The 16,761-nt window shown below is 39.5% G+C and overlaps 1 protein-coding gene and 1 long non-coding RNA gene across 2 annotated transcripts; one reads left to right on the top strand and one right to left on the bottom strand.

Moving 5' to 3' along the window:
- Positions 1-44: 44 nt before the first annotated feature.
- Positions 45-7,643, bottom strand: LOC124196764. The gene is made up of 8 exons (XR_006875816.1): positions 7,460-7,643; positions 7,272-7,384; positions 7,120-7,199; positions 6,314-6,389; positions 1,632-1,732; positions 1,169-1,335; positions 981-1,093; positions 45-539 (listed from the first exon to the last, which is right to left on the bottom strand). It is a non-coding gene; the product is annotated as an uncharacterized LOC124196764 (long non-coding RNA).
- A 4,407-nt stretch (positions 7,644-12,050) lies between these two features.
- Positions 12,051-13,194, top strand: LOC124196762 (complement C1q tumor necrosis factor-related protein 3-like). Its single transcript, XM_046591976.1, has 3 exons — positions 12,051-12,248; positions 12,330-12,581; positions 12,642-13,194. The coding sequence occupies exons 2-3, from the start codon at positions 12,458-12,460 to the stop codon at positions 13,091-13,093; spliced, it is 576 nt and encodes a 191-aa protein (XP_046447932.1). The 5' UTR covers positions 12,051-12,248; positions 12,330-12,457; the 3' UTR covers positions 13,094-13,194.
- The last annotated feature ends 3,567 nt before the right edge of the window (positions 13,195-16,761 follow it).

Genomic DNA, 16,761 nt, shown 5'->3' with positions numbered 1-16,761 from the left:
ACTGGTAACGTGAGCAATTTTCCATCTAATCAAGAAAGAATGGAAAACATTATTAGAAAAGGACATTTAATCATGGAACATAAGAAACAGACGATGAACAGACACGAGTTGACAGATGACAGAAACACGAAGTTTCGGTGGACATTGTGGTCTGATGGAAAACACAACCACAAAATTTTGTTATAATCGCGATAACCGCCAGACTATAAATAATTGAAAGGCGTCAAGTGAGCTACATCACGCAGAAATTGAAGGCGCCATTGAACGAAGATGAAGTTATCACTGTTAAGCTGCTGCCAAGTGGCTTAAAATCAAATTTGCAATGAAATGGTCGACTGTATTACCTTAAATGGATGAGAAAGTCGAACGTCGTAGCTGGAAAAGTCTCAATGTCAGGTATAAGGAAGAGCGGAAGGAAAGGAAGTCCTCGTGAATACACTCACCTTCTCATGAATGTACACGAGGACACAGTAAAAAGGGAAAGTCGAGAAAGAGTTGACTGACGTTGGATTGTCGGCTCCAAAAGATGATGAGGATAACTAGAGAAGAAAAAGACAAATTGAAGTGACAATTATTCGAACAGAATGTGATAGACCTAAGGCTACATAAGACTGCTGCTAGATTGACAAATTTCCCTCATCATCACTCAGTGTACAGTTACTGCTCGTCATAGGCTGTAGAGAAAAAAAGAAATCAAATAAATCTTGTGAATCTATCTAGCCCTTGGCAATTGAAATGGAATTCTTTAGTATTTTCACATTAGAGTTTATCAAACATTTTATTTGCAAAATGTCATACTAAGACTAAAGGCATCATATCCTACATTAACTCCCCTCTGATGAGATAACTGCTAAAATGAAAACACGAATTAGAAAGTGTTGCCAATTTGAACTTCAATCAGTACTGTGTAGCAACCAGTCGACCACGATATGTGAAAACTCCTAACTTATCTTCTCCTTCTACAAAGAAAAAATAGTTACCTCCAAAAATTAAAACAGCAATCACACAAACAGCTTCGTTGATAAGGAGGATCAAACCACGTGCAACTGTGAATTAGAACTTTGCAAACTCAGACTTCATGTCTTTGGAAAAACTAAGTCAAATAAGTAAATCAGAATTACATTTCTTTCTCCTGTAATGTACAATCTTTTAATTGAATTAAATTTACCAATAGAGAACTTCTATTATAGCCATTCGAATAGGTTACTTCTTATTGGATTCATTCAAGATTTCACGTAACATGTGTTAAACGCCTAGACCCGCCTACACCACGGTACAGCAGCAGCAGCAGACGATTACTTTTTCGCGCCACTAACTGCTGGTGTAGTGAGTCACCTAGCGGTAGACAGCGTTTCCAATTTATTCAAATGAAGAAAATATCAAAATAGCGAGCAAATCAAGTGCATTGTGAAATGCAAAGCGGCAAAGCTATGGCAGCAAGGAATCACAATCCGACATTGAATTCTTCTACAAGTCTACAACATGAAACTTTTCATCAGCATTAAATTTATCTTAACAACTTCTATGACAATCATGGCCTGACAATAACCACTCGACTACGAGAGCTAGTTTGTAAATCTAATAATCAGTTAATCACCTAAATGCTAAATTAGTAAATTGAAAGTAATCACCCGTTGAAGTTTGTTCCACCGGCTGCAACAGCAGACGATTTTTCTAACGCGGCACCGCCCACCTGATGGAATGAGCCACCTAGCGGTCGAAACTCGAAATCCTTTCGTTTGTTTATTAAAAAAAAAAAAATTCAGCGAAATCTTTGAACATCAAACCATCACCTAAATGATATAAATAGTTTAGCTACTATAAAATGTTATCTTTCTCACCGCAAGTCGTTAACCAAGTGGGGTAACTGAATCGAATAAATTTAGTACAGGTTTTCGGTTCTTACTTGGAAAGAAAGTAAAAACAGAAATCTAATTGAAAATACAAAAATCTAATTACAATTTATTTGGACTTTAATTAAAATAACCATATGCATGCAAAATCCAAGGTATAAAATGAAGTACAAACGCCTCTCTTAAATGATATAGGTTAAGAGGTCGGGTAGGTGAGTCGGACAAGGCGTCGCTCAGTAATCGAGGCACTTTGAGACGTGAGTTCGGTTCCCCTGGTGAGCATAATTGTTAATGCTCCCACACCCGCACTGGCGCACTCTCACCATTACTCACGAGAGATGTCTGCAGTAGGTCGGTCTAGCGTGTAAGGTTATTCTGCAGTCACTAACATTTCACCATATGTGTAATATGTCACTACATATCACTAACGTTCTGCATGACTTGGTTGAACGTTCACAACTAAGTACCTTATCATTGTAAGCGAAGAGACTGGGCACCCTTTCAGTTAAATGGGATCGGGGTCTATGGACTTGCGAGACCAACGTCTCTTCCTAGGCCGCTTGTTCACGCAAGCGGCCTAAGCAGAACTAGATGATGGGTGGAGATAAAAAAAAATAAAAAAATTCGAACGACCACCCGACGACCGCAGCTCACATCTTACCCGTTTCTTTTAATTTCTTTTTTTACTTTCAATGGAAGTTTGACGTTCAAGCAGCACCCTTCCTCTACCAATTGAAATTTTTGGCATACGTTGAAGTTGAACGATTATGGAATGAAATGTCGGATCATCGGGCAGAATTGCGGGGTCATTCTCATTTGTGACAAGATTGAAGCAACCACTGGCAACAGCTAGCAAGAGACGAAAAATGCCAAAACAACCAGACGGACATGCAGTGAAACGGCAGCTGTCGATTGTAACTATAATAAAAAATAGGAAAAATGGATGCACTAGGCTAAAGTAGTAAAGGAATACTAGATGACGGCGGTCATCATTGTTAGTTAAACAACACTTCAAGATGGTATTTTTTTTTTCAACTAATTTACGTAAATACTAAGGTCTGCAAAAGGGTCTCACAGCGACTTGACGTACCACTATGATCCCACCCACCCGTTTTGGATATGCAAATGAAGAATGAATATTCTGATTTCGACTAGCTGGTCCCAAATCAGGGTCAGGATCTTTTGTTTAACATTAAATTAAATGGAGCAAGAAATCAACAGTTGACTCCTCCTTCAAATTTCACTTCAATTGTTAACTCGTAGTCTGAAAGAAAAAACCTTTGGACACTCCCAAGAAATGATAATGGTAAATGTCCAATTCGTCGAAGATAAGTCATCGTCGGTCAGTGTGGCTCATGCCGCGACAAAGTTGAGCCAAAACTACGTCAATAGAATTTCTCTTCAAATTTCAATTTTCAGAGGTGAAATTAAAAGAGAAATTCAATTCAATTGAACCCACAATGCCTCAGCAGCAGGTATTCAATAACTAACTTTCAATTCCAAATCAATTTTTTTCAAATATTTCAAAGTTTCTCTGTCAGAACTAAACGGTCGAAACTTGAAATTAAAAATTGACAATTGGAAGAGAAAGTCATCCGGTTGGAATCCAGAGTCTAACAACTAGTCAACACACTGGCCCACTGACACAACAGAAACAAATGCGATTTCAATTTGTAAAGTCGCAGCCATCATTCGGTTGGAGGACATTTCCGTGTCGACGTTTGTCGCAATTGGACGAGAAATGAATTGACCAAAGAAATGCCACAAACAACAAAAGTCAGAAACTGAAATATCAATTCAATAATCTGGATTAAACAAGATCCAGTAACTGTTAATCGGAGTGGGTCCGGTATAAAAATGGCATCAAAGGGATATGCCCGACTGAATCTCCGTCGGCGGAAACCGAATCTTTTGCAAAATGTATTATTATTTTGGCCGTTAGGCTCATTTTGCTGAGGTATGACGTACAATGGGCTGACAGGCCTATTTTGCTATATACGCATTTTGCATTTTGATTATATACGACAGCAAAAAGGGCCAGACGGCCTAGTGAACGGCCTAAATGGCGGCATTGTTTGGTCATCACAGTGGGCCTTGTTCAGAAAACGCTGCAATAATGCCATCTCGGTGCACTTTAGTGTCCGATTGCATTAAATTCGTCACTCCACTACGTCTTACTTGATATAACTTAACAAATTTTTCGCCAAACTTTTCATACTATTCCTTGATATAGTCACAGATCTATCACCTGGACGCCATCCGACAAGACTTTGCAAAGACTGGAAAATGCAATTTGCAAATAGCAAAAGAATTATTCACGCCGACGATCTCATCGTTCGCATTAAGAAAAAAACAGTCTCTACACTAGAAGCATAAACCAATGGTAAGCCAATGAAATGATAATTGGGATACCCCAATCAGTTATTTGGATAAAATTGTTGACACGGTGGCAAATCAAATCAAAAGAATTTTAGAGTTGCAGCAAATTGGATTGTTCGACTACTGGGACCTGTGGTTTCGACCCATGCCTCCTCAATGCATGGAAAACACCCAAAACGGATACAAAAAACCGAAAAATAAACCAAAATCACTTTCCCTGAAAAATCTGGCTCCCTTTTCATTTTTCTCTGTGAGAAATTAATTTCCCTAACTCACTGTTGCTCTAGTAAACGTATAACTCCGTTCAAAACAAATGTTTGACGAACCACTGAGAGCTGTTTTACTATATTAAATCGGCACCACAAATCACCAACGAAATATCCATGTTAATAAAAAAGAAAATCTGGAATCCCTTCCAGATTGCCAAAGACTACCATCTTAACACAAGTGGCAAACCAGCCGAGTTCTCAATTCACTTATTAGACAGCCAATATTTTGCCATTTCATTTTTAAATGTTTTGAACAAAACGCGAAATAAAAAAAACTGCACAATAAAAAAGAATTCAGGATAGTCAATTAACAATTGACTTTTAGAAATTAAAAAGATTGGGTCAAAGTGACACAGCTGATGGCTCCGTCGCAGATCGAGTCTACATATAGAGGCAGCACTGCCGACTTGAGATTCAAATAGATTTCATCTGAGATTTTTCACCTGAACTTGCCAAACGCTTGCCAAAATCTGAAAAGAAAATGTTAGCGTCAGCTTGGTCATCTGTTGCGTCATATTTTTTCCCGGCGAAGAACTCATTTACTTCTGCCGAACAAACCATTCTGCTGAATAGGCAGCAGCCGCCGATACAAAACCAACACGTCGGCCAACCCTATCCCATCGGCATGATGCCCTCACCATACTACCAATACGAGACGGGCTATCAAATCAACCAAATGCCAAACGAGTGGGCTCAACAGTTCCCACAACAACCAGCACTGTACTACCAAGCACCTGACAGCCCACCTGACCAGTTTGTTGCCTCTCCAGCTTACGGATCGCAAGAAACAGTATTACCCGAACATCCGGAGGCATTGCAACAGCAATTCCACTACGGTCACTATTACCAGCAACCGCAACAAGGTCCTCCTCCCAGTCAATCTCTTTATCAAACATCTCCCGGATACGTCGAGACGGTTCCCGGTTGTGATCCCAAGAGTTTCAGCTCTTGCGCTTTCATGTTTCTACAAATACCAAAGTTGGAACGTCGTTTGGACCAAATGGAAAGGGAGAACCACAATCTGCACGATCAGCTAATGAAAACCAAAAGCGAAATACATGAGCTCCGTCTGTCGTCTGACGCATCAAGAAACGGAACCGAGTCTCGCGTGGGATTTGACAATCCGATTCCATCCATGCCGGAAGTCGGCAACTACAATCCCGTTTACGAGGCACCCAACTCGCTGGACAATCACATCGCGAACCAGATGCGACATCTGTCGGTGGCATTGGAAGAACAACAGCGGCTTTCGGAAAATGATTGTCCGGCTATTTTGCCAGCAAGATCTAATAACCAAACTCAATCGCAAAATGGCTACGAATTTGGTCAACATTTCCTGACTATAGAAGAAATAGGCGAGGCCGAGCACCACATATATACTGCAAACTGGCCGTCTAGTATAAACAACACAAATGCTGGCAGGCCAATTCCACCGATGGCTCAGCCGAGACTGCAGCCGATGCCTGGGCAATACAACTATACCGGATTCCCAAACAATCAGCGCAATGTTATCGATCCTCGTCAAAACTGGACTGAAATGAACTTTAAGCAGTAAACTTGCGATAAACCAACGGGACTGGAGTAGTTGAGCTGATTATCATTCTTATGTCTAACTCTTTCTGAAATTTGAATAAACGGGTTTTGTCCCTTAACTGATTTGTGATTGAATGTCTTAAACTTAACCATTAACTCAAAACGAACAGCAATGCTGCGATTTAAAAAGCGAGTTGGTTTGTGTCGTTTCGTAACTCTTAGCTAGCTTTAGATTAAGTAAATTTAAATAGATCAAATCAAGCTGGAAAAGTTGCTTACCTTATCGTCGGTGCTTCCTGGCTTTCTTCGACTCGGATAAAACAAATAGTGGTCCTTTATCTTCATGTGGCACGTCCTTCATTAAAAAAACATAAACAAAAGAGTGAACAGAAATTAAGGATCAATAAAATAGAACAAAACCTTTCACAGATTATTAAACTTAAGTTTAGATAAAGAAGTAAAACAACCATTGATCCATTTCTTATTGCTAAGAGTTACCGTTGTTGATTCGCTTGTACGGGACGTTTTAAACAGAAACATTATACCAGAACCCGATATTTGGTTGGGGCTAAATCAACAGTACCTGAAACATTGATCGTCACCATAAAACCAAACACGTAACTAATGAGCAAACTTTCGAGGCATAAATTTGTAAGTACTAGAACATGAATGACGTCAAGGCTTTGCTTTAGATTTCCCAAAGTTCGAACAAATTACTGAATCGAACCGGCCCATCACTACAGAGAAAAGTTATGCGAAATGCAATTTACACGCGTGAATAAAACAATCGCGTATCGACATCTGACTATCGTTCGAAACGAAAAGCAGTTTGACAGATTGCAGATACTAACGTTATATAAGATGATCTCTCATCTACTCTTGAGGAGTCTTCGTTCGCCACGATCAACGAAAAGACAATTTCACATTGTGGAAGTTAATCAAATCAGGATATTAAAAAAGATCCCGATTTGGGATTTGCATTGGCTGGAGGTATTTAGGGAATATCTAACGAATTGAGTTGGTCTTGACAACGCATAAAAAAAAGGCTTATTTAACTTTAACTACTATGCGGTTTTCAATGTTACCTTTGCTCATTTGGTTGGCCGTTTCAAGTTGTGACTCAACTACGACGAATTTGAATTCCGTCTCGGCACCTTCGCGTCATCTGGTTAGTAAAAAAGTTTGTGATTTATTTCTTTACATTTTTACTGAAATGAATTTCCTCGAAAATAACTACCTGGACTACCTGGATGGGGCACAATTTAATTATCTCCATTGTAGCCTCGTTGGCATGGTAATCCAAAAGGGACCTTGTCAGGGCCACTCAAAGGAGGCGTCGCTCTAGAATACCTGTCGACCAGATTGAATTTCACGTAATGCAATTTTACAAATCATTGGAAGTTATAGCAATATAGAAAAACATACCTATATCTTTCATTTCACAGGTACGAAATGGTCCGAGTGACTGAAAACAGACTGGAACCACCGGAAAATGGGCGGGGACTTTTCAGCTATCTGTTTGATAAAGTTGAGTTTGATTCAATCAACAGGCAACCGCTGGCAACAGACGAAAAATGCCAAAACAACCAGACGGACATGCAGTGAAACGGCAGCTGGCGATTGTAACGATAAGAAAAAATGTGAAAATTAATGCCCCATAAAGTAGGAATACGGATAGAAAATAAAAAGAAGGGATGTGATTAATCAAATTTAGGAATAGCAAATGAAGGTGGTCATTATTGTTAGTTAAACAAAAACACTTCAAGATAGTATTTTTTTTTTCAACTAATTTACGTAAATACTAAGGTCTGCAAAAGGGTCTCAGAGCGACTTCCAAAATCAGGGTCAGGATCTTTTGTTTAACATCAAATTAAATGGAGCAAGAAATCAACAGTTGACTCCTCCTTCAAATTTCACTTCAATTGTTAACTCGTAGTCTGAAAGAAAAGAGTCTTTGCTGGACACTCGCAAGAAATGATAGTGGCCAAAACCAACGTCAATAGAATTTCTCTTCCAATTTCGATTTTCAGAGGTGAAATTAAAAGAGAAATTCAATTCATTTGAAATTACAATGTCTCAGCGGCAGGTATTCAATAACTAACTTTCAATTCAAAATCAATTTTTTAAAAATATTTCAAAGTTCAGAACCAAACGGTCGAAACTTGAAATTAAAAATTGACAATTGGAAGAGAAAGTCATCCGGTTGGAATCCAGAGTCTAACAACTAGTCAACACACTGGCCCACTGACACAACAGAAAGAAATGCGATTTCAATTTGTAAAGTCGCAGCCATCATTCGGTTGGAGGACATTTCCGTATCGACGTTTGTCGCAATTGGACGAGAAATGAATTGACCAAAGAAATGCCACAAACAACAAAAGTCAGAAAATGAAATATCAAGTCAATAATCTGGATTAAACAAGATCCAGTAGTGCCTGTTAATCGGAGTGGGTCCGGTATAAAAATGCCATCAAAGGGCCCGACTGAATCTCCGTCGACGGAAACCGAATCTTTTGCAAAATGTATTATTATTTTGGCCGTCAGGCTAATTTTGCTGAGGTATGACGTACAATGGGCTGACAACAGGCCCATTTTTCTATTGGCAAAATCTATGCCCATTTTGCTTTATACGCATTTTGCATTTTGATTATATACGACAGCAAAATGGGCCAGACGGCCTAGTGAACGGCCTAAATGGCGGCATGGTTAGGTCATCACAGTGGGCCTTGTTGAGAAAACGGCAAAAGAATAAAACTCTTTTCCACCGGCAAAAAGAGTCAATTTAGTCGTTGACCTGGCCGCTAGTCTGTGCGAAAACCACAAGAATCGTCAAATCTATTGTCAGCAATGGATCAAATACAATCAACAAAAGACACAGTCTCTTAGTACAACAGCAGCTCCAGGTTTCCTTGAGTCAAGAGACTTTGACTTTTCAAAATCAAGAGTGGACATCAAGGCTTTGAAAATTTCTTTTGAAAATCAACATCTTTTGTAAAATAAAATTCTCACTTGTTTTGTTGGAGATCGTTCCGACCGAGACATGCACAAGATGACATTTAAAATTTTCTTTTCAAATATTCGTTCTCGTCTTATATTAAAAATCCAATAAATGAGTTTTGTCTCAAAAATTGTTATTCCATTTTTACTATCTCAGTTTTTAATAACAGACATTGTTTTCACCACGCAAGTTCCGCCTCGTTTAAAAAAGAAATGTGGGCTCATCGATCAAATCCTCTTTCTTTAAAAAGACTCTTTGACTCGTATCAATAAAAACATTAACAACTTCAGGGACTCCCCCCCCCCCTTCTAACATTATTGGGGGAGCCGGATACCTGCAGTAGATCGGTTAGTGTAACGAAATATATTTAAATTGTAGTAAAAATTCTTCCATCATTGCCTTAACAATCAAAATCACATCGTCCTCCTTTATGCCAACCGCTTAATAGGTGGCACTGTTGGTTATTGGTCTGTGCTGACAAAAATGCCTTAAGAATAACGCGACAGATTAGAGTGAACGACCGCAAGATATTGGCTAGTTTTCCTGGGATTACAGGACTCGACACTCGACGCCAATAACGCAAATGGGGATTTCCACTATGATGGGTCTAAAGACATTAGTTTGTGGTTTTCTGAAATCGTCAAATTAAGAAATCTTGTGACTTTGCGAATAACGGACGTTAGCTAACGCGTTATCAACCATTACCCGGGTTTCACCATGTCAATGATTTCTACGGGGATTCAAGTGCCCTATTGAATTTTGATCTGGTAATTGATTGAAATGTAAAATGTCAGCTTTCGAGTTCCATTTGCGATTGTTTTGGGCATTTTCGTCTCTCAATTGTCGATCACGTACTTTAGAATTCACTTAAAAAGCTATAACAGCAGACATTTTTGCTATTTTTTGCCTATCCTAATTAAAAAAAAAAAAAAAAGAACGAAATAATGAAAGAGAGCAAGTTAGCGGTGCCCAATAGTGGCTACGTTAACGAACTGTTTCGTTATTCGATCGTAGAAGTTATTGGACTATCGCTAATTAGTCATTACAAATAAGTGGCAAAATTTGGTCGTCTACTTCTTGCCTTATTTGAATGGTAGGGCACTGCTCATCGGTACGACAGAACTCAAATTGGATGGAGACAAAATTCACATTTTTAGTCTTTCTACTGTATAATTTCCGCATGAATATTGTAAGCGTCAAATTGCAATTTAAGCCACTCATTTAGATTTCATCATTATATCCATCGGAAATCATGGTACTACCCCTCATATACCACAAGAAATTTTGAGCAATGTAATCGGTCACCTTTTCAGTTGAGACTCGACCAATTACCGAAAAAAAAAACAAGAAATCAAAAAACATCCGCTTCCACATTTTCACCGTGGAAGTACAATTTCAAACGTTTCGATTATGACGGGAATTGTTAATAGACATTTTACACATCAAACTCAAACTTTACTGCGAGGCATTCAACTGACTTGATAACAGAAAAGAACGATACAATAAAAAAAAGCGACAAATATTTGAACAAATTGACGTCGAAAACCCAACAAATGCTTTTTGTTGCTAGCTAAAGTGAATCCGAAACAAACAAGCCAAACACTAGCTCATCGTTCCCTGACGACTCCTCCGTTTATCTCAATAGGATAATTTGATAAATAAGTAAACATTGGATTTCCCCTTGCCCAACAAATCAGGGTCACCTTCTATTGAAGGTGTTACATTCTAATTATGCAATGATTCCTTACAAGAAACACACATCTTCCCTCGTGTTCTACTACGGTATTAACTAAGTTGGGGTATGTCGACAATAAAAGAACGAAAGCCCAACACACGTTCAATATCAATTAACGTGGAAATATGGTGGATTGGCTTGATTCAAAGGCTGATCAAAATCCCCAAAGATAAAGCGAATGTTGGGATGAGCTCGTTATCTGGATCAGGGAGGACTATAAATGAAAATGCCCGATGCAGCCAAGGATGGCCAGTTCAGTGAAATCAAAATTGGAAACAATTGCCTTTACTGGTGTTTTTCCGTAAGAGAAAAAAAAATTCCCGTAGACATTCCAAAGAAATGATTGCCATTTCAAAAGTAAATGTCCGATTCGTCGTTCTGTTGCTTTTGGGTTGGTCATCAGTCAGTTCGGCCGATGCCACACTGCATTTGGAGGACCAATTGCAACAGTTGAGCCAAAACTACGTAAATAGTCTTTCCTTTTTAATTTTGATTTCTAACTAACTCTTGTCAAATTTTACTCGAAACTATTCAGATGCAATTCAAAGAATCGGTAGAGGCGAAATTCGAATCGAAACTTCATCAACTTGAAGCCAAAGTTTCTCAGCAGCAGGTATAAACCTCTCCAACTTTTAATTCAACCCCAAAATCTAAAATCAATTACTTCAAACTGCTTCTGTGATTCTGTCAGAACCAAATGGTCCGTCAACTCGAAATTAAAAATAGGCAACTGGAATCCAAAGTCATCCGGCTAGAATCCACAGTCCGCCAACTAGAATCGGTAATTGCCCTACAAGAAAACACAGCGGCGTCGAAAAGTGTCGACCCGCTAACTGAGAGAAGCTCCATCCCGAGGACGTGCAGAGAAGTCCGTCTAGCGGACCCATCCCTCGATTCCGGCATGCACTGGATCGATCCGGACGGACAAGGCGTTGGGGATGACCCCATTTACGTCCATTGCGACATGACTACAGGTATACTACCGACACTGGGAAAATGTGATAAAACAACTTTTTGTGTCCTATTCTTTTCCTTTGAAAAGATACGACATCCGTTCCACACGACAGCGAAGGACCAATAGACGTGGGCCACTGTGCTGATCCGGGGTGTTACTCAAAGGCCGTGACGTACAACGCAAGTCTCAGACAGATGACAGCGTTGGCGAATTTGTCTAGCGAATGCCATCAGTCAATTAAGGTACGATTAGGAAGAAACAATTAATTGAACAAAAAAAAAATAAAAAATAAAAATATTATTCGATACGTATACGACATTCTAGTACGATTGCTTCTACGCCCCATTCGAATTTGACGGCATCACATTTTCCTGGTGGAACGACAAAGACGGAAACGACAAATTCTTCTGGGCCGGCGCCAACACGGACGTCCACACCTGCCAGTGCGGCATCGACGGAAATTGCGTCGAATCTTTCACCAAGTGCAACTGCGACTCCGCTGCTCCGGTGCAATTAGCCGATAGCGGTAAGATGATTTCAATTTAAATGATTGATTTTATTCTCGCTTTAGATAAACCGATTCCAACTCGATACAATTGAAATGCAGGAGTCATTAATGACAAGGAGATCCTGCCCGTCACCCGTTTGAATTTCGGCCGAACTGGGCAAGAGTATTCTTCTGGTGTTCACACACTGGGCCGATTCGAATGCACCGGACAAGTGGCCGTCACTGGAATGCCGACGTCGTGCGAAGATCTTTGGAGGATCGGCCACACCCTGAGTGGATTTTATTCCGTTAAAGGAGCAAAAATGGTCGAAAGCGTTTACTGCGATTTTTCAAAACTACCAAACGAAGCAGGTACAGTATCTCTTATTTTTAATAGTCTACGCATTTCTAATTCAATTAAATGGATGACAGGTTTCCAGAAATGGATAGGATACGATGACGTCAAGTCGGCGCCGGTCTACTTCTACGTCCAGCGGAATTCTGCCTTCAACACGGCAAATGTCCCAATCCCTTTCCAGGTTTCCCGACTCAACATCGGCAACGCCATGGATTTGTCGACAGGGAAATTCACGGCACCTGTCCCGGGAACGTATTTCTTCTCTTTTACTGGACACGCCCAATTTCCCACGTCGTCATCTATACTTAGTTTAGAAGTAGGTCTCTATCTGAACGGGAATTTCATCGGGTGTGGGTTTGTGGAAGAGTACAACACTTTATACGCACAAGAAAGTCCGTTGACTCTGCAATCGACGCTCAGTTTACAAAAGGGAGATCAAATTTGGTTGCAGATCAAATTAATATCAACGGGCGTGAGTCTCTTCGATAATTATGCCATATTTCAAGGGACCCATTTTACGGGATAAATTTTGGAAGAAGAACTTATTTTTTAAACATGGTGTGAGATGGGAAATCAATTGATTTTTATCATCTGGAAAATAAAAATAAAAAATTTGTAACTCGCAAAACTAATCTGTGAGGGCATCTTATTGAGTTCGGGTTCACTTGAGATCGATGCGAGTTCTGTTTCTTTAAAAAAGCAAAAAAGGTCCATTGACAACGGGTCCGATGAAATCAAGTAGCCAGACAAGCAAAGGAGAAAAATAAGATATCAGCCCAACCAAGTGAGAAGCCCAACAATATCTCAACGATTTGTTGCACGGTTTCTGATACAAGCCTGGCTATCAAAAAGTCGGGAGACGAATTTTAAATCTTTGCCTTTTTTTCAATAAGCTGGCTAGGAAATTGCAGTGTAGCAGTTTGATGAATTAGATGTAACCACTACCAAATGGGACAGTGAACGACCGGACCACAAATTCGCATTTGCCTGAGGAAGCCCAACCCATCTTTTAGAGGAGAGAGAAGTGTCTGCAATAAGTTGGCCTAGTGAATGAGGCTCAGGTGATTCTGTTCCCCACTAAGAGCCTTATCATCAATGCTGGCGAAAAGACTGGAATAGCAACTGCATCAAATACGATTGGGGTTCTCAAGAATAAGGCCCATGTCTTTTCCCAGGCCGAATGTTTACGCAAGTTCGGGCTAGAATAGCCGGAGCTAACAATAAGCCGAACGACCACAGCTTGTACAGTCTCGTCCCGTTTGTTTCATTATTTTCCCTCAAACTACAGCGAAGCCATGATCCTCACTTTTGGCAATATTTGTTCGCCAATACATCAGCAAAGAAATCAAGAGAGCTGTTTCCCAATGAAGAATCGCGGTCACAATAATTCATTGAGAAAATGCAAGCGCAGTTAAGTCACATTTGTGTCCTTCGTTTTCGGGAGGAATAATCAGATTTCAATGGGACCCGGATTAACCATGTTAAAGAAGGTCTTATCAAAAATTTGCAAGCAACTTATTTGAATACACACACCAATTAGTGTTGCGCAAAACAAAATACGTGCAACAAACTGATGTTCCAAAGCAGGAACTTGACACGTGCAACCATTTTCAGAGTCTTTGAGATGAAACGCGATTGATTCTTCGACACGCCAGACACGAATTTCGTTCACATTTTGGGCTTGCAATTCAAACCAAAAAAACTTTCCTTCATTTCCTGGAATGGACTGGAAATGTAGACTCATAATCTTTCCAATTAAATTTGCTACACAGCCATTAGTCCCAGATAGGACCAACAGACGTGCCATTAAATGTCAGATCAGGAAGTTATTCCACCGCGGAATCCTACTAGAAATGAACTACAGGTAACACCAGGTCGGCCGATGAAAGGAAAGCGGCCAGTTCACAATGAAAACAAATACGGAAGGCCGAGAGATAAAAGAAGATGGGAATCAGAATACTGCACCGTAAGTAAGTAAACCGACATTTATACCACATGAATGACAAAGAATAACTGGTTCCTACCTTGGAATGAAGCCCTAACGACCAGCACCGGCGAATTACCAGCCTCGACAGCCTCGTGATCCTGTTACTGCTGTTGGCATCTGCTATTCTCGTTCTACTTTCAGGTGCCATTCTGTCTCGACAGCCGGCAATGGATATCTGCAACCATTTGGAATAAAATATATATTGAAATGACAGTGAAAAATGCGGAAAAATGTACAAAATGCCCAAACATGGTACATATCTTAAGGGCAGAGATCACAAGAATTTTGGCGAAAAAGATAGAAAACGATTTGATTATTTTAGACCAACAGTTTATCAAAATCAAGTTTGTGATTGGAGAGGTTTTAATAAACGAAACTATTCTACAGCAGCAGAATTGCACCACGTTGAATGCAAACAGTCTAGTTGAAACGCCAAATTCACGGCACCCGCCCCAGGAACGTATCTTTCTTCTCGTTTACTGGACACGCCTAATTTCCCGTATCGTCATCTATACTTAGTTTAGGAGTAGGTCTCTATCTCAACGGGAATTACATCGGGTGGGGTTTTGTGAGAAAGAGTACAACAGTCAAACTAATCAAGAAAAATCGTTGACTCTGCATTCGACACTTAGTTTACGAAAAAGGGATGAAATTTGGCTTCAGATAAAATTCATTTCGACTGGCGCGAATCTCTACGATAATCCTAATGACAATTGGACCCACTTTGGAAGAAGAAATATTATTTTAAAAGTGTTGTAGGTAGGAAAATAAATCAACTTTTGATCACGAATTCACAACAAAATAAATTCAAAAAGCAATTCAAACACCCAGTATTGTGATGGCATCGACTGAGAGTGGGTTCAACCGAGATCAATTTGAGTTCTGTATACTTTAAATGAAGAGAAAGGTCCATTGGAAAAAAGGTTCAGATGCAAACAAATAAAAAAAATGTGTTTCAGCCCAACCAAAGAAGTTGCAACCCATCAACCTCCCTCTTATAAAGAAAACGACTTAGTGCAAGGCTTCTGATATAAGCTGGCCATTGAAATATGGGGAGACGAGTATATCACAGCTAATAAGTCGTTTTCATGAAAATAAAAATATGCAATAACTGTCACGCGAACGATTTCAAAATGTTAAAAAAAAAAGGGCTAAAAAAAATTTTAAACACAAAATTTCGACTAGGAATTACCAATTCTAATCGAAAGAGGTCGGGCAGATTTATAGCCGATTTATAGCCCGCGGAATCGTTCGTTCAATTCAGATTTTTTGTGACATCATTGCAGCCAAAAATAACAAACAAAAAAACAGCAGGTACAAATGGCAAAACATAACAATTGCAACGACAAGGAAAATGGCCAGGTCAGATATGAAAACGGGTTGGTAAAATGAAGGAGGGGATTAATCAACTCAAGGAAGTGGTGGACATTAGCTTCAATCACCAACAAAAGTCAAAAGATAATTGGGGCCTACCTTTAAATGAAGCCCCAGTAACGACAGCATTGACATCTCTGTGATCTTGCTGGTGTAGCTGAGTTGTTTTTCTTGTGTTGTTCTTACTCGAAAGCCAGCAATAACTGTAACAATGTGATAGAAAACATTGAAATTAAAACCAGCGAATAACTTAAACCAACATGCCAAAACAATTGAATCACCACAAGAGCACAGATCACATAAATATTTGTGAAGTAAATTCTAGAGAAAGCGAAATGGCTAAAAGTGTCTTGGCAATTGTAACAGAATAAAGTGATTGATTGAAAAGGGTCAGCAACTACAATACCTATAGAACCAAGGCATTTCAGTAATGCTCTAGATTATTGTACTCTCCCTGTCTCAAGGTTCAAGTTTGTTAATTGCTACAGGCCAGAGAAACACGAAAGTTAATTGATTCCTAAAATTATACAACCAGAGAATTGCCATTACATATGTTTGCAAACTACTACAGAAGTGCTATGTGCCTCCATCTTATTAAATAGATTAAATAAATGGCAAACCTAGGAATCTCTTTAAATCATGATTCAAATAAACTGACGATTAGTTCGTGTCCATCCACGAGGTTCAACTTTTTCTCAGATTGTCACCCCTATTATCTAAGAAACGGTGGAACAGTTTACACAAGAATGAAACAGAGAAAACTTTGTTTTCACCTTCAGGCTTCAGCATGTCCATTGCAAATAGGAAATCTAATGATTTTCTCGAATCTCCAA

This window comes from Daphnia pulex, chromosome 7 (assembly GCF_021134715.1).
Source record: "Daphnia pulex isolate KAP4 chromosome 7, ASM2113471v1".
NCBI classification, from domain to species: domain Eukaryota; kingdom Metazoa; phylum Arthropoda; class Branchiopoda; order Diplostraca; family Daphniidae; genus Daphnia; species Daphnia pulex.
Note: the sequence above shows the minus strand (reverse complement) of the source record. Positions and strands in the feature narration are given on the sequence as shown.

Coding starts and splice junctions, on each gene's coding strand:
- LOC124196762 (XM_046591976.1), top strand. CDS start 12,458: ATGCCGACGTCGTGCGAAGATCTTTGGAGGATCGGCCACACCCTGAGT. Junction 12,582..12,641: donor AAAACTACCAAACGAAGCAG/GTACAGTATCTC, acceptor AATGGATGACAG/GTTTCCAGAAATGGATAGGA.